The 19,122-nt window shown below is 29.0% G+C and overlaps 1 protein-coding gene across 2 annotated transcripts in view; it reads left to right on the top strand.

Moving 5' to 3' along the window:
* Window positions 1-19,122, top strand: part of LOC113363403 — a 197,838-nt gene that overhangs the window by 120,352 nt on the left and 58,364 nt on the right. For both annotated transcript variants that reach the window (XM_026605902.1, XM_026605903.1), the window contains exons 2-3: window positions 6,626-6,853; window positions 7,622-7,783. In XM_026605902.1, the coding sequence (XP_026461687.1) occupies window positions 6,626-6,853; window positions 7,622-7,783 (390 nt within the window). The remainder of the gene's footprint in view (window positions 1-6,625; window positions 6,854-7,621; window positions 7,784-19,122) is intronic.

Raw genomic sequence — 19,122 nt, 5'->3', positions numbered from 1 at the left:
GAATACTGTTTCAGGACGAGCTTAATGGTAGTCGAAATTGACATTGCTTTACACGGGCAGATTGGAAATTTTGACAAATGTCTGGGTGCAGATTGAACTTCAATTTGGGAAATTTATTACAGGGTTATTTAATAAAAAATGGCTCCGGAGTAATAAAATACGTGCAAATCTGTGATCAAGGGCATGCAAAATATATCTAATAAAAGAACTATTTTTCTTTTTTCTACAATGATTTTATGAGATGAATAATTTATTCAGCGCTTTAATAATGCTTTACAGTGTACACTGTGTATAATTTTAGCCAAATTGCAAATATAAAATATCAAAGGAATTGATAAAAAGTCATATATAAGGAGAAATAAATAAAATCATGTTAATTTATTTTAAAAAAATCGTTAAATATTGGTTAAAATTTCAAATATTTTTTCTAATAACAATTTAAAAGTTTTAAATCTCAACCATTTTATAAGTTTTTTGAGCATTTTTATATATAGGTTTGCAAAAGCGAATTGATCTACTTTACTTGCCATAAGCTGCAGGGTAAGACGGGGCACAAAGGTCCAATTTGACTCTGAGCAACTATATTGTAGAAACTAAGATAATTGTATCAGAGCAGATAACACATATCAAATAAACAACTTTCCGACTATGTTCCCAGGCAATTCATTATTTTAGAAATATGTTTTTTTTGCTATTTTTCAAAAATTTGGAAAATTTATTTCATCTGGTTAATTGCAATTGCAAACTCACTACAATCGTGAGTTGTTCTCAAGAGAGATGATTAATGAAGAAGTGATATTCCATAGGAATTCAGATTTGGTGCCAGTAGTATTTTTTATGAAAATATCTCAAGCATGAAAAATTTGCTCATGAACCATAAACAAAAATAAAATAGATTCTGAGACTGACTTGAAGACGAGTAACTAAGTACTGAGGAATTTAAAATTTTTGAATTTACAAGCTTAAGATGATATGTCTACAATATAATGCAATATTTACATATATATGTAAATTACTCAGAATTTCCTTGAAGTGTATCAATTCGTGACAAAATGCAATATCTTTTATGTGCTGTTTTTATGGTTTTAATTTTGAAATGTTAATTTTTTAAGTTTTACTAAAAATTCTAATAGTTATTATTCACCTGGTTCTTTTCTCCTCATAGTCGGAGTAAATGACACGGCCAAAAATCAAGCAGGTCCAACTTTTAATTTTGAATGGATTTTATGAAATTATAGCTACATAATTCAGCCAATGCAAAATATAAATTTTTAGTGCAAAAATAACACTGTATATAACCTTGATATGGTATTTTGTCAGAAATATTCACTAGCAGATTTGAAATAACTATTTATCTAATATATTACTTGTTAATAGCATTTTTAACTTAATTTCGTTTTTTGCTCACTATTTTTATTGTTTATACACTTTTTTAATTATTTTTTTTTGTTGCCAGGGTAAAGGTTTAGTTGGACCTTTTCCCCACTGAGTAATTTCAATGACGTGTAATCTTTTAGAGAGTGTATATAAAAAACTGTTGAATCTAACGTAAAATTAATAATACATTTCAACAATTAAATGGGGGCGTCCATTAATCACGTGATCGATTTTTTAAGGATTTTTTAAGGATTTGTTATATTCAAAATAACCCTCTCTCTCCCACTTAACATTACGTGTATTTTTAGTTACGAAAAAAAGTTGTAGAATTATTGAATTTTTTTTTTGAAAATATTTGGATTTTTTTAAATCTGGTAAAATATAAACACACGTGATAATTTACTTTACCCCTCCCCCCTTGATATTTTGTGTTTTCTTGTCAAATCCTCCCCACCCCGTAAAAAGCTCACGAGATTAATGGAAGCTCCCTATCGTATACTTAAGAATTATAATAAAGTCTCGTAAACTGAACAATAAAAAAAAACTAGCAATGAAGGAACATATTTGTACTAGGGATTTTCGGACATTGCCGTTTATCTCCTGATCGCGACATCTTGAAAATCAAGGTGATGGCTGGTTATACTACTTTTTCCCCCTACTTTAAAATATTGCTGTTAGAACTTTACTTATTTTTGAGATATCGGTGGTGGTCCTTTGAGCTCGTGGACCTTTAAGCCTTGCTCTACCTTATCTATGCTCACTTGTTTTTCATGATATTTTTATAGTTGATGATAGTTTTGGGAAAACAAAGCGATGAGCAATAAGAGAAATCAGCAAAAAGTTAGTTTTGATTTGAACGATAAATTATACCTTGCTCAGATACTAATAAATCTGTAGGTATGCAAAGAAGTATAATGAAAAGTTTAAAATACAACAAAAATTAAAACTAGCAAGGTAACCCTCAGGTTTACTCGTCTGGGATTTTAATGAAACTTTGCATGGTCATAGTTGATAATCAACCCGAAACTTGTAAAATATTATAGGCCTATGAAAAGTGGATTAATTATAAAAATTAATTAAAGCTGCAAAAATAGACCGCGCTTTATATTCTCTCGTAATAGCATTCCTTATCGATATATCCTCATAGTTGTGCTCATTAAAGTGCTCGCTCCTACGTTTTGCATTCGGATTCATAGATAAGAGAGTTATAAAAGTAACCGAGTTTGAATTTCAACTGCTTATAATAGTTATACATCGCAAAAATATTTATATTTAATTATTTATTTCATATAATTTGCGAACAAAAATTGAATTATTTGAAACACACCTATATATACATATATTATGCATATTTACATTAGATAATAACAATTTCTCATATATTAAATTTTGCTATGTCATCATAATTTTGTAAGTATCAAGTTTTATCAAAAACGATTTTATAGATATTTATTACATATCACAGAGAGTGATAAAATCTAATTATTCCATGTCAATGGAAACACTAGAAATGAATGTTTATTGTATGAATTCGAATTTCGCGCATATCGGATTCAAGAGGATGCAACATTTATTACGGGGATGACAAAGCATCGCATTGCAACGGCGCGTCGGCGTCAAGTGCATAAACCTACACAAATCTAGTTAAACGCGTTCGTAGCCCATTCAGACCCCCCGGGATGGGGGGACCATGGTTATTTTGAGGGTTCTCAATCGGTCGGTTAGTCGACTTGTCTTACGAGGACTTAGAGGTAGGCTCAGAGAGGAGATTTAGGTTGAAGATGACATGTTTGGGCATATATACATCTACCGGTTGTTGGGTTATGAGACAATTTCAATAAAATGTGTGATACATTTGGTGTGCTCGCAATTGCTATGTTCTGTTGACTATAATTGTGAGTTTTTATTAAGAGAGATGATTACTGAAAAAGTGATATTCCATAGGAGTTCAGATTTGTTGCCAGTAGTATTTTTTATGGAAATATCTTAAGCATGAAAATTTTGCTCATAAACCATTAACTCAAATAAAAAAGATTCTGAGACTCACTTGAGGACGAGTAACTAATCCATAGTACTGATGGATTTTAAATTTCTGAATTAAGATGTAATGTCTACAATAAAGATTAATACTTACATATGTATGTAATTTACTCAGTTTTCCCTTTCCATCACTTTATGATAAAATTCAATATCTTTTATATGCTGTTTTTATGGTTTTAATTTTGAAAAGTTTAATTTTTAAGTCTTACTACAAATATTAATATTTATTATTAGTTTGTAGAAATACGTAATATAAAAACATATAACTAAATGAGTACAAGTTTGCTTGTATCTCATATAAAAATAATCAATAGTCAGTATAAAATGCTTTACTGTTACTTTACCAAGTAGCTAGAAGGTTTGTTTTAAATTAAGTTAAATACTATTGAATCGACTGTAATATTGGTTTATATTGCACAGTGATAACTTATAAAAAAAATCTTTTATAATTTAGAAAAAAATATATCTTTCATCATTGGCATTGATTTTGGAAAGAATTAGACATGAATTCCAAAAAATCAAATAGCTAATTTAAAGGTTTCAATACCTTCGAAATAAATTCTTGGTATTCGTGTTTAACATTATTATATTTGTCCAATAACTTTAATTTGTCCAATTAATCGGATTGCGAACTTGGCAATATGTTCAAAATTAAAATGATCCCATTAGTTTGATAAGAGGCAATGAGAAAGCTCTCAAACTCACAATAATTAAAATTCAACTTTTAACACTTTTCACTCGCAAATTCTGAGATTTATATCTCATCGGCGGCATCTGAGTCGAAAGAGTTAAATTTGTCTAGATAAATAATATTCAACATTTTAAAATTTATTTGTATGCGTCAACTTCTATTCATTCTCATATAATCATTCCAGAAACTTGGAGTCAATTAGTAATTTAACAACTTAATATTTTACTAGTAATTATTTCCAATTAATCATCAATTGTTTTTAAAGTTTATTTAGATTAATTTAGTTTTTTAAAATATTTGTTAAGATTTTTTGTACTTACAAATTCTACAACTTTATTGACTACCATAAATTATTATGGATGTGAGGGATGATCAGATTCAATATTTGTCTTTGTATAGACTGATATTAGGCAGAATTTATTTCACTTTTACTTGATATCTAAATCAATAACATATGTCGAATTGAAAATAATTCATTTGTGTACTACGGTATAGAGACGACAGAAAAACTATTAAACTTCGATTTTTTATTTCTATATAACTATAATCAGCATGGAAAGACATTCAGCAATTTTTGTATCTAATGTGTAGAGATATTACCCAGTGGTAGTCATTTTAAATTTGAAAATTGATAAGATGAAGATACAGAAGGAATAACTAATCTAGATTACATGTTAATTTACTAAATCTAAGGGTTTGTTTCTTTGAGTCTTCTGGAGATTTTTGACGAAAGCTGACCTTTAGCAAGTAGATTTGGATGATTTTTCTATCTGGTCCTGGATAGACTGATATTAAGCAGAATTCATTCTATTTTGACTTGACATTTAAATTAATAATATTTTTCATTACCTTGTAATTACAATCAGCAATTTTGCAATTCAGCAATTTTGGTGACTAATGTGTAATGATAAGATAAGATAATTAAAATGAAATCCAGTGGTAGTCATTTTAAGTTTGATAACTATTAAGATGAAGACACAGAAAGAATTATAAACCTAGATATTACCTTGCTAAATCTATAGGGTTTGTTAGTTTAAGTCTTTTGGAGATGTTTGTGGAAAGCCGTAGATTTGGAAATTTTCAGTCTTGTCTTGGATAGACTGATATCAATCTAAATCAATAATGTATTTCCAATTCCAACTAATTTGAGTATTGTACGATATAGAGGCGAAGAAAAAACTCTCAAACTTTGTTTTTTTACAATTAATTACATTCTGCATGGACAGGCATTCAGCAATTTTGGCACTGCACTAATGTGCAGAGACAAGATATTAAAAAGCTAATTAGCGGTGAACTAATAAGATGAAGATACAGAGAGATTAATATATCTGGCTTATATGTGAACTTGCAAAATCGGAAGGGTTGTTCTTTTGATTCTTCTGGAAATATATAAAGAAAGCAGGCGTTGAGCAAGCAGATTTGGATTATAATGCAGCCTTATCTTGTACTTCTGATTTCTTAAGTTACCATATACAAACCAGAGTCTTGATTGGAACTTTTAAAAATAAATCAGCTTTCGAACCTGTCTATATAAATATAAGATTTTATTCATTTGCCTAGCACGATACGTCAAGTATTTTTAATCGTTTCTAAATTTTTCTTCTATCTTTGGGATTGCTTAGATCAAGTTATATTGAGTTCTCGCCCAAAATGTATTATTCTAATCAACTCTGCAAGTATATTTATTCAATTCAGAGTCTCTGGTTTTAAATCAGTTTTGTGTGCAATGGAAAACACAATACGCACTCGAAACAAACGCATCGCAGTGGAGCGCGTAAAACATCGCGCCATTCGCTCGAAACCTATTGAAGTACCTACGGCTACGAAGGGCTGAAAGGCTGAAGTAGTTTTCCTGTGTACGAAGCCTCTACATACTACATTTGTGACACAAAATCGGTGCAAACGATGTTTGTACGTACACTTCACCAGATTAGGTTTCCGATGCAGACGAACCATTTTTTAAAATTCCTTTATACGACAAATTTACCTGTGTCAATTGCCATTGATAATATAAAATTTAAGGTAGCAGAGAAAATGTTTATGATATAACAAATTTTAATAATTTTGGTTTGGAGCGAAATTAGTTATACCAAGAAAAAAATTAACACTTTTTTATTTAAATTTATTTAAAACTTTAGTGTTGTATTCCTTTGTTGGGCGGCGTCCATTAAACGCGTGAGGCTTTTAGGGGAAGGGGGGTGACAAAAAGTCACGAAATATTACGTGGGGAGAGGGGGGTCTAGTAAAATAACACGTGCATTTATTTCTTTCCTACATTTTCAAAAAAACGACTTTTTTGTAAATCCGAAAAATTATAGATTTTGAATGTCATGACGTATTACCAAGTGGGTGGGGGTTCTCTAAAAAATCGATCACGTGATTGTACTGTAAATATATTTCATTTTTTTATAACTCTAATTGGTAACAAACTCGCATTGTGAAATATTTCATGTTTTTTTACACCTGTATCGCAAACAGCATAAAATCATTAATTAATTGTTATTCTTTCTATTGCAGGAATTTGCCAAGGAAATAAATTGGAAATTATAGCTCTACGAGTTCCTGGAGTCATCCAAGAAGGAGATATGGAAAGTGTTGTTTTAGATTGTGATTATACGTTAAAACACTCCGAAGGATTAGTTCTAAAATGGTATTTTATACCTGAAGGTAGCAAAGCTTCAGCAAAACTTATATACCAATGGATACCTGAGAAGGATGGTCCCCAAGCTATTGGAGCCTTTAGAAGTATGTATTTTTATAGATTCATATATTTATGTTTATTTTTGTATAATATAGATGTTTAAAAAGTTAAAAGTCAAAGTTTTAATTCTATAGGAGATACTGAAGGTTAACCCTTTCCACTCGCGAATTCCGAAAGTAATGTGTATTTTTCAGCATCCGATTGGGAAGGGTTAATATTACTAAAAACAATTAAACTCTATGTAATAATAAATTTGTTCTTGCTTTTATCACTAACTTTATTGCTTAAATGAGGTAGAACTTCTACATAATAATTTCTAAATCATATACTATCGCATATAATCAAAATGTATATCGATATGAATATAAATTACAAGCCTTATTATTTATGTATAAAAGATTACAAGAATATTTTTACTGTCGAGAAAAAGCATTGATTACATTCTTGATAAACTTAATATGTATTTTATATAATATTACACTCAAGTTTCTGTTTGAATAAATAGGCATGCACGTTGCAAACTTCTCATTTCTAATTTAAAAACTAGTTATGTAAACAGTATTTCAATTTAAATTACGCAAACATACATTTTAATTTAAATTAAATTTTTTAAATAATTAAGTTTACTGAATGCGTATTTTTCTAATTATTTTATAGAAAATCTTAAATAGTAATTAATTATCATGCAGGGGGATTGTTCAGTATTAATTGTGTTCTCAGGATTTAATAGCAACTGTTTTATTTGTACATGTTGATTATTACCATTAAAATTTGATATGTAATTATTTTTCCATTTATATTGTTTATTTCAGATTCAATAAATTTATCTTACAAGGCTTCAGAAAATCCTCATTATCAATACCGGGCAATGAATTTGTTGAAACCGAGCAGAAATATGTCAGGGACGTATCAGTGCGTTGTTGACACGTTCACTGAGGGCCCTGCTAAGAGTTCTGCTAAAATGATTGTTTATGGTGAGTAGTAGAATCATATTAATCACTATTATATGTGGGCCTATTTTTTCACGTTTTGCCTTTTTGCTGGCTAGACCTGCCTTTTCCAAAAACTAATCAGGACCCTTCAATGTCTAATATTTTTTGAACAATTCAAACCATTTATTCGGTGTTTCTAGAAACTCCGATGAAAAATTGTATCCATACATACACACGTACACATACATCCATTTTTTTAAGGTATGACAAAATGTTCAGAAACCTTCAAAATGTAAGCATATGAAGAAATTTTCATTGGCGATTTTTTAGATTACTATAGCTTACCCCACGGGAAGTTAAAAAAGAATAATTGTCCCTTATAAAAACATTTAGGGTTTCATAAAAATTTGATTAAAAAAATCAAAACCTGAAAGAGCAATTTGCAAATGCCAAGTAGTACTAAACTAAACAAATTTTATTGCTCGTTTAACATTTACTATGTGTTATATATGTTCTAATCTATTCTGATGTGGTTTTGTTACCCATTCGCCTGAAATGAGGCATATAGGGCGAATATTAATTAAATACGGTATACATTATCTAGGATCAATATTCTTCCTATCTCAACGATAATTCTAGACAAAATTAGCGTTTGCGATTCCAATATTAAAGACGTTTTCTGGCACCGAGCCAAGTGCTTTGTATATAACCCGATCTAAATATTCATACTGACGAACTATGCCATCAAAAATATATAAAAATACGTCTAATGTTACATTTTGAAATGTGTTTATATATATATAAAAGATAGAGCGGGGCTCAAAGGTTCGCGGGTAAAAAGGTTCACCACTGATATCTCAAACGCAAGTAAAGTCAAGAATTTTTTATCAACAATATTTAAAAGTAGAGGGAAAAAGATGCCTAACCAGCCATTACCTTGATTCTTACAATGTTGCTATCGGAAAATAAACGGCAATGTTTGAAAATCCATAACAAAAGTATTTTCTTTCGTTGTTAGTTTTTGTGGTCGTGAGCACTATTGTTTAGTTTACGATACCTTAATATAATTTTTAAGTATACGTTATTCAATTGTTTTATAAGATGAATTGTTAATTTTAAGTTAGATTCAACAGTTTTTTTTATATAATCTTTATAAAAACTTACTCGTGATTGAGGTAAAAAGAACTAACTGAACCTTTTTTCTGGCAAAGATGTAAACAAAAAAAATAGTAAATTAAGTTAAAGTGAGCAAATTCACTAGAGATAAATTAAATAAATAGTTATTCCAACTCTGTTAATGAATATTTCTGACAGAACACCAGATCAAAATTAATTATCGATTTTTTAAGAATTTTTGGACTTCCCTCCTCTTCCTCACGTATATTTTTAGTTACGAGAAAAATTTGTAAAATATTTAATTTTTTTTGAGTCTTTTTACCTGAATTTTATAAATAAATCAGGTAAAAAATAAATACACGTGATATTATACTATACCTCTCCCCTCCCCCACATGATACTTCGTGATTTCTTGTTATTGCCTATGGGGTAAAAAAGACCAGGTTGCAAATGCTTGAAAAAAAAACAGCATAAAAAAACACATTTCTGCAATGACGAATTTGATGGAAGCTTTACTGAACATAGTCAGATAGTTGTGTGTTTGATATGTTTGTTGTAATTTAATTGTTTTGGTTTTCACTACGTAATTGCTCAAAGTTAAATTGGATCTTTGTGCCCCTTCCTACCCTATTCGCTTAATTATATGTAAAACTGAATTTCTTAAATATTGGTCGATAACAAAAACAAAAAAAATAAATATACAGGAAATTAAAACTTGCTCAATTGTTTAAATAATATCATTTTCAAACATTGTTTCAAAATTAATTTATAATTTTTGAAGTAAATCTTCTTTAGGCGCGACTGGGGTGTAAATCTGTGAAAATGCAACAGAGGAGCGTTACCCTCGAGTCGAGTGCCAATAATTCGTCATTCGCTCTCGATGATATCATTTCTATACGGGTCGATTATGATTGGTCGTCGTGTCGCGTGTGTATGATTGCTTTGATTGTATGAAAATAATAAAACAAATGAAAAATCTATGCCGCGTAAGAAACGTAACTTTATAGAAGTATTTGTATTGTTCGTTGTTATGCTATATTTTTAGAAACTATTTTTATAGACAAAACGAAAATTGTTATATGATGTAATTATTTTTAATTTAAATGCCAAGAGTTTTACTTCAATCGCGTGTGAACCTTACGCGCACTCTTTTTTTGTAAATAAATGTATTTTAAATTTTGTAAACCAGCTAATTTTAGAAGTAAACTAAAAATCAGTTAAATTGACTTACAGTACTGCAATTATTATCCAAATATTAACAAATTGTTAGTAATATCCAAAACAATATATTTTATGTTTGGCGTAATTTTTCTAATATTTATGAATTCATGTAACTTTTGATAATGATAAGGAACATACAAATAAATAAATCTATAAATTAAATAATTTAAAATAGCGGAAATGTGAACATTTAAAACTAAAAATCAGCTAAATCCAACTATCCAGTTAATTAATTTTTTCAAATAATTTTTAATCCCGATCCCATTTTAATCGCATTACTAACATTCCATGCTTTCCATTATATGTGGATTATTTCAGTATCAACTTCGCCTGAACTTTTGATGAGATCTGTCGACGATCTGAACATAGAGAAATTAATTAAACCTCAATGATTTAACCATAAAATTCAAACTGTTAGTGGTCTAGTGCTAAGGGGATCGAATTTCCCGTGAACTTAGACGATTCCAGGATAATCCCATCATGACCTCAGAATTAGTTCAACTTCTATAGAGTGACCTCAATAATAGAACTGGCGGAACATGGAACAACTCGTATTGTATTTGCTGCTGATAGTTAACTGAGGGAATAAAACTATTTTATCATTTTGTGGAATTAACGTGTTCATGGGAATTAATGGATTATTGCTGATTGGATCATTAAGGGTCTTTTATTTTTGGTAGTTTCAAATGTTGTACAAGATTTACCACCGATATCTCAGAAACAAGTGAAGTTAAGAATTTTTTAACAACCATATTTGAAAGTAGAGGGCAAAATATGTATAAATTAGTCAACACTTTGATTCTTACAACGTTGCTATCAGGAGATAAAAGGAAATGTTTGAAATTTTCAATAAATAGTATTTTCTTTCATTGCTAGATTTTTTGGTTGTGAGTACTGTTGTTTAGTTTGCGAGACCTTAATATAATTCTTATGTATACTTTAATTAATTGTTTATTAAGATGTGTTGTTAATTTTATGTTAGATTCAACGGTTTTTTTATATGACCTCTATAAATGCTTACACGTGAGTAAGGTAAAAAGGAGAAACTGAGTCTTAACCCTGGCAAAAGTGTAAACAATATTTTAAAAAAGTAATTTTACTAGAGATAAGTTAAATAAAGAGTTAGTCCAGCTCTCCTGATGAATATTTCTGACGTAACAATAGATCAAGGTTATATACAGTGTTGTCTGTCCAAAATGTACATATTTTATATATCTTTACGTTTTAAAGATTTCTGAACAGTTTGGCATACCTTTAAAAAAATGGATGTATGTGTGTGTGTGTGTGCGCGCGCGTGTTTGTGTGCGGATACAAAATTTCGTCGTCGATTTCGGGAATACGGATCCCGATTTGAATGATTTAAAATACATTCGATTCTTATTGACAGGAGAAGTGCTGATCAGTTTTTGGACAAGGCAGGTCGAGCCGTTTCTATGATACGGGATAAAAGGTGCCAAAAATTAATTTAGTTTTTGAGAGAACGGAGCGGAAAGAAATGATTGATTTTTGAGAAAGGCAGAATAACGGTTTAGGAGATCGAGTAAAAAAAGTAAAAAAAATCCATTTGGCGGTCGAAAATGATCATTAGACATAGCACATCAAATTATCAGATATTTTATAGTAATTTTAATATTGAGTATAAATTGTGTTTATATTTTTATGGGTTCCGTACCCATATTTATCCGATGAATTGCGACGCGGCGCTCTATGTTTTTAAGCCAAATTCTTTCAAAAAAAATGATAAAAATTTTCAAAAAATTTTAAGATTTAAAAAATCTAATTTTCCAAAAAAAATTTTAATGATCTATTTTTTCAGTTTTCAAACAATTTTAAAGGTTTTTTGAATCTTTTAATTTTCGGTACTGAAAGTTTCAGCAATTTGCCTTAAGGCAGGATGCCATGCACCACTATTTTTTTGAACACTATAATAAAGTTTTATTATATTTCATTCGATATGTGTCGAGTAGTTTAATTTTTCTTCGTATAATTAGATTGTTGATTGACGTTTAATTAAATACTTATAGTTTTACTACGCTTTGAACTGAAGTTATTACTTTTCAGTTTATATGAAGCTGTGTAAATATTATTGTAGCTATTCCGGTTACTCATTAAAAATTCTATGCGTTTCTTTTAAACCATAAATATGTTCTTTACTGCAATAGTAATTTATTCCATTCGGGAATGGTTGTTTTCTAAATCCTCATTAAAGCCACATATGCAATTCAAATTATTTAATGCTTGGGCACATTCACGCCACAATTTCCACTATAAGTTTCATCAATATAATATTTTTTGACTATATATTTTGTAAACATATTTTCAGTAATTTATTAAATAGGTATTTAAATTATATGGTACCTGTTAATAATAAAATAACTGAATCTATTAATACATTCTAGAATTTACCTAGTAATATGCTTGTAGACAAAACTATAGAAGACTATTTGTATATAATAGACCAAATTCTGAAAATTTTATCATGTCAGTATTCAAAAATAATTTATTCTGTATTTAATAAATTTCTCAAAAATACTTAATTGATTCATTTCTTAATGAGATTTATTTTTACAAGTAATCAAATCGTTTATATATAATTATCCAATTAAGAAAATAAGTGCTGGAATGATAGCTCTGTTTATCTATGTAATTTAAATGTTTTCCTATGTAAATTTTGGAAAGCAATTATTTTTGTTCAATATGGAAAACATTTTGTGTTATTTAACCGGAATAAATTATAGACCGTTGCTAACATATACAGAGCGGAACATAAATATAAATACCTAATATACATATTGTACAGTGTTTTCTAAATATAAAGAAATTCTGAGTCATATCTTTGCGAAAACCATTAACTCAGTTTTACGGCTCAGGTTTATTTGAATAAATGTAAATGATAATTGACTTTTGTATTCGTTAGATTTTCACGATTTCATCATTAACGGTTAAAATGGAAAACCGTATTACGATGCAAAGTACGGTGGAGATTTAAATCTCCAAAAAATTAACGAAGCGAAAATTGAGTTTAGTATTTTTTTAAACGGAGTGGAGTCGTTAAAAACTTCTTGCATACTTCAATAGAATTGTAACATTGTAGCATTTAAAAACTGTATTATAGATAAAATATGTTTAATAATTGATTAAAACTTTGGTCCAGTAGTACAATGCTGAGTTGCTAAAGATTTATATTGGTAATCTATTTACGAATCTAAGATTGAGGAGTTTGACAATATTCTGTTATTTTTGAAATTATATGAAGTGTCGAAACGAGCTATTTGCATAAACAGGCACTTAAGAATATATTATTTTCCTTAATTTGTTTAACAAGTTTGTGGACGGTAACAGTTTCAGCAAAGTAAAAAAATTGACCGGCTTTTATTTGTAAATTGGTTATGATATTTAAATTTGTTTAAACACCCTTTATAAGGGTAGTTAGATTAATATCAATATTTCAATCATAATATATAATGAATGCTATAGCATTTGCGTCAAGTATTACGCTTCTATTTTACGCAATTTTCTTGCCCAAACTAATTAGTGACTAGGGGAAAAGATATGATAATACGAAAATACCTAAAGAATCAAATAGTTATTATGTCATTACCTTGTCAGGTGTAATAATTCCTAAAACGTGAGGTCGTATAAAATTAAATTTGAAATAATTGGCTTTCAAATTCTTGTCATTCTACATCTCAATGAAAATGAATGCTTTAGCACTCACGGCTGCGTATGGATTTGTATTTAATGAGTAGCTGAAGCTGCGAATATTTTATAACAAAAAATATCACCAAGCAAATGTAGAGGACTTAAGTATTTTTTTATTTTTAAACGATCGGGAATTATTTAAAGAAGCTAGTTTCCTACAAAGTTACTTGACAAAATCCAAAATTTCCAAAAATCTATAGATGAATTGTGTTCAGTAATTAATTATTAGTTGTGTCATTTTATATTAATCAGATTTTAGATATAAATTTTCCTTTTATTATTAATGTTATTATTTTTATTTATTGTTTCAACAGCAATCAGAACTACTTAAAAAATTTCACCTAATGTTTTTCACTAAATATTTTACATGAATGGCAACCCATCGGTTGTCCAATCTTCTATGTGTGGTGATTATATTAGCTCTTATGCCTAATAGTCAAGAGTGAATGTTGTAGCAATGCCTATGAAAAGCGATTTTAATTTGAAATTATATTCTTGTTTAATAAGTCGTAGATCATTTGCATTCTCGTTCATTTCAGTTATATTAGTTTTCCAACTTTGTCTCAATTAAGATGGTCCAGAATGCACATTTTTTCATGATGGGCTTGACCCAGTATCCTTCTCTCCAAAAATCGAGTTAGTAGATTTTTTTGTTCATTTTGTCTAGTATCACATTGCAAAACTTTACAGGTTCCGGATATTATCATCAGTAGAAGGTCTGCAAAAGATCTCAAAAATGCATCTCTAAAAAAATATTAACTAACTTGTTTGTGAACACAATGTAATATCGTTTTCTTCTATATTTCATTCATAGATATGTTGCATACACACATTGTTTGTTTATGACTGTTTGTTCAGAAAGTTTATGTTAGTAATGCAGATGAGTATCTGCAACTTTATAATAACTGTTATGTTTAAAATTATTATTATAACATTTTTTTTTCGTGTTACTCTTAATTTGTCACCTTGTCAGTCCATTATATTTTCTTCATTCTTCTCCAGCCTCACATCTCAAATCATTCTTGGTAGAATTTGGGGGCTCCTAAATCTTTGATCTCTTATATATATATATATACATATATATATATATATATATATATATATATATATATATATATATATATATATATATATATCAATTCAAAGAGTGACATCCTATAGTAGATAGAATATACAGTCAAGGCAACATCGTTAATGAAATTTTATGGCACCGACCTCTTCGTTTGTGTCATTTAGAGCTTAAACTGAAAACATCGCGCCCAAAGGACTCGCCATGTATCGCAAATTTATAAATGACTATAGTGGGTACTTGTCACGCTAAGGGATATATCTGCAAGTACTAAACATGCCCCAAATACGTAATTGTTCTCTAATTCACTTCTGTTTTCTGTAGAGCCAACATATCAATGTATAGTTAAACCCCACTGCAGTTCTAACTTTACTAGCATGAAGCAAAGAATATTTTCACACAAAAAACCTATTATAAGTACACTAGACTATTTATTTTAACAGGACACTGAAAAATCATAATCATGCAAACTAAATATAAAGATAATTTCGATTTTAATGGAGAGACGTATTCCACTAGTTTGAAGGAAAGCAACATCATATAAAAATATATTAAAACCAAATTTCTGTTCTTAGCTATATATTGCTTATTATTCAAATAACGCATTGAAAAGTCCTATTCATTTAAACAGTATTAAAAAATCATAATCACGCAAACTAAATATATACAGAATTTCGATTTCAATGGAGTCTTATTCATTAGTATAAAAGGAAGCAACACAAAAAAATGTATTAAAACCAAATTTTTATTTATAGTCGCATATTGCTATTTATTTAAATAACGAATTAAAAATGTCCTAATAACTCAAAATGAATGTAGTGACTATTATTATATGCTGTTTGAACTTTATTGCTTGTCACAAATTTTTCATGAAATGATGATCGTTTTTTTACATTACATAATTATTAGTTGACACCATAATTTTACTAATTGCCATATAAATTATTTATTCATACATTATGTGTATGAATTTTCTGCGCTAATTATACTTTGTAATTATTAACTTCCCGTAGGGTAAGTTATAGTAATCGCAAAAAAATCGAAAATGAAAATTTTTATATATCTTTACGTTTCAGAGGTTTCTGAACATTTTGGCATACCTTAGAAAAAATGGATGTATGTGTGTGTGTGTGTGTGTATGTACGTGTGTGTATGTATGTGCGGATACAAATTTTCGTCGACGATTTCGGGAACACGGATCAACCGATTTGAATAATTCAAAAAACATTCGATTCGTATTGATAAGGAGACGTGCTGATTAGTTTTTGGCGAAGGCAGGTCTAGCCGTTCCGAAGATACGGGGCAAAAAGTGCCGAAAACGGTAACTCAGTTTTAAAGAGAACGGAGCGTCCGATTTGAATAATTCAAAAAACATTTTACTTGTATTGACAAGATGAAGAATCGATAAAATTTTCATGAAGGTAGGTCTAGCCGTTTCGGAGATATGGAGGAAAAAGTAAAAAAAATGAGCCATTTGGCGGTCAAAAATGATCATTAGACATATGCACATCAAATTATCAGATATCTTATAGAGATTTTAACAATAAGTATAATTTTTTTTTACATTTCTATGGGTTCCGTACCAATGCTTATGCGTTAGACGGCGGCGCGGCACTTGCGCGCTTCGATATTTCGTCTCTATGCAGTTCAAGCAGTGCAATTGCTTTGAAAAAAAGTTCAGAATTTCCAAAATATGTCAAAATGAAGAAAACATTTTTTTTCAAAAAATTTTTTCGTTTTCAAAAAAAAATTTTTCTTCTCAAAAAAAAATTTTTTTTTTTCAAAAAAAAGTAATTTTTTATCATATTTATAGTTTCTCAAAAATCTATTTTTTTCGAAGTAAATTTTTTTCAAAAATGTTAATCGTTTTTAAAAAAAAAAAAATTTTTGGTACGGGAAGTTCCAGCAATTTGCCTTAAGGCACGATGCCCTAATTGCCTTAAGACAGAATTCCACTTACAGCTAGTTATTATAAATATTTCATGAAGAATGTAATCGCATTTACTGATTTTTTAATCTATACTGATTGTTCACATAATTGTTTTGTTTATTTTTATAATAGTTTGAATTTGTTATATATTTAATAATATATAATAAACATTAAATCATTATAATTTATTAATGTGTAACTATTATTTTTTAAAATAGAAGGACGTTTTGCATGATATTCTTGGGCTACACATGTTAAAAACAAGTTGAAAAAAAATTAATTACTATTTCATAAACAATTATGTATTACATATGTTCCACTTTAAACTTTTAGCCTTTTTGAACATTATTTAGAGACACACGTTAATTTTATTAAAACTTTGACATCAAATATTGTAAAAAACTAAAAAATATTCAGTCTGACTATTAAATTGTTTAAGTTACTATACATTTGCACTTTTTTAGCCTTTATCAATTTTCTGAATAATATATAAGTCCCTTGAATTCCTTTATTTCACTAGGGCCCCTGGAGAAACTTCATAACATTAAGTTTTCTTCAATTAATTTTAAATACAAAATTTATATTTATTTAAGATATATTGATTTGTATTGCTAGGGGAAAGAAATATAAGTCAAACTTGGCTGATGAAAATTTCTGGCTAAAAAAAACATATTTTTTTAAACAAAATTAACAAGAAATTTTTGTGAAATCTTTTTTTTGTACTGGTTTGTCACCTTTTCTCTTTCGCATTTTGCCTAGGTCAAGTAAAATTTTTTTTATATTTAATCTTGACCTGAAAAGGACAATAGATGCATGTCACAACCATACCCAGAAAATTTGTCACAATCGTACCCTACGCACACTGTTGGAAACGAATCATCGTTATGACTGAGTTTAATTATCTACGCAATAACTATTTTTTAGTAATTAACTACTAATATTAAACTTTAAGCAAAATAACAATCAAAGTGATCTATCTGTGTACAATTAACAGGTATAATTAAAAGAAATCGAACAAAGAGACCTACTTTTGACTCTTCAAAAGCAATGGCGTGTACAGATGTTGATGCAAGGCACTACCTTTTGGAAACTTGTTCAAACAAACGTACTAAATTTTTCTTTCTTTGGTTGGACCCTATGTCAAAATCTGTATATTCTGCAATTCTGTATATCTGTGAAACCTAATGATACTGGCTTTCTCATCCTTCATCCTCTTTACCTCTCATTCATTTTTTTATAATTTACCTAAAAAATATTCTAAAAAAAACTTAAAAAATATTATATCTATCTTAGTTATTGATGTATATTTTCGTACTGATTTATCCTTTATCAATTCTCCGAATAAGGAGTGATTTCTTCGAAAATTCGACGTTTGAGTGAGCCGCCTCCGTCGTATGGTAATTTGTAAATCCATGCGAACATGCAAAGACATGAATTATGGTAATGATGCGTCTCTTGTCAATGCGCTAACACAACGCGACTTGTCATATTTGGTTAGAATTAATGAGGACAAAAATGTTGAACGTGATTTTCATATTTTCAAGGCACAATTTTCTTACTCCCTGAACTGAATTTATGGGTTTTTACACTGCGCAATATATTGATAATAAATAATGTCTGGAAACGTGTTTCGTCTCTCTAATGAATATCTAATTGGGTAAACGAAATTTGGTATAATATGTTGTGGTAAGTGTTTTGATTATCATTTTTTTTGATATCATAAATATTTTATTGTTGTCATCAGTTTGATCAACACATGTGAGTTTAGTATACCTTTATAAGTAGGGTAGGGTGGGCACAAAGTTCCAATTTGTCTTTCAGTAATTATACTATATAAACCAAAACAGTTTTTTAGGATAAGATAGACACGAATCAAACAAAAAACTGTCGAACTATATGCCGAAAAAATACCAGTTAATTTCTAATTAAAGAAATACATTTTTTACTATTTTTCCAGAATTAATTATCTATCCCTTTTTAGCAGATAGAAAGGGTAAACATCAGGCCTTATTTTTAATATTCAAGGGATCTCCCGAAATAATAGCTACAATATTCAAGCAACGCAGAATACAAATTTCAATGGGACATTTTTTAAAAAGATAACACTGTATATAACCTTGATCTAGCATTTTGTCAAAAATATCTCTCAGAAGGGTTGAATAAATATTAATTTAATTTTTCTCTTGTAAAATAATAGTTAACTTAGTATACTTTTTATTTACTACTATTACTATTTACTATTTATACTTTACTATTTTGTTGTTTGCACCTTTGCCAGTTTAACGGTTCAGTTGGTCCTTTTTACTCCAACCACATGTAAACTTGTATAGAGCTTATTTAAAA

The sequence above is a fragment of the Ctenocephalides felis genome, unplaced genomic scaffold, assembly GCF_003426905.1.
Source record: "Ctenocephalides felis isolate EL2017-DRISC unplaced genomic scaffold, ASM342690v1 CF-g0.4_SCAFFOLD_00845, whole genome shotgun sequence".
Classification (NCBI taxonomy): Eukaryota; Metazoa; Arthropoda; class Insecta; order Siphonaptera; family Pulicidae; genus Ctenocephalides; species Ctenocephalides felis.
This window is presented reverse-complemented; position numbering and strand designations above follow the sequence as displayed.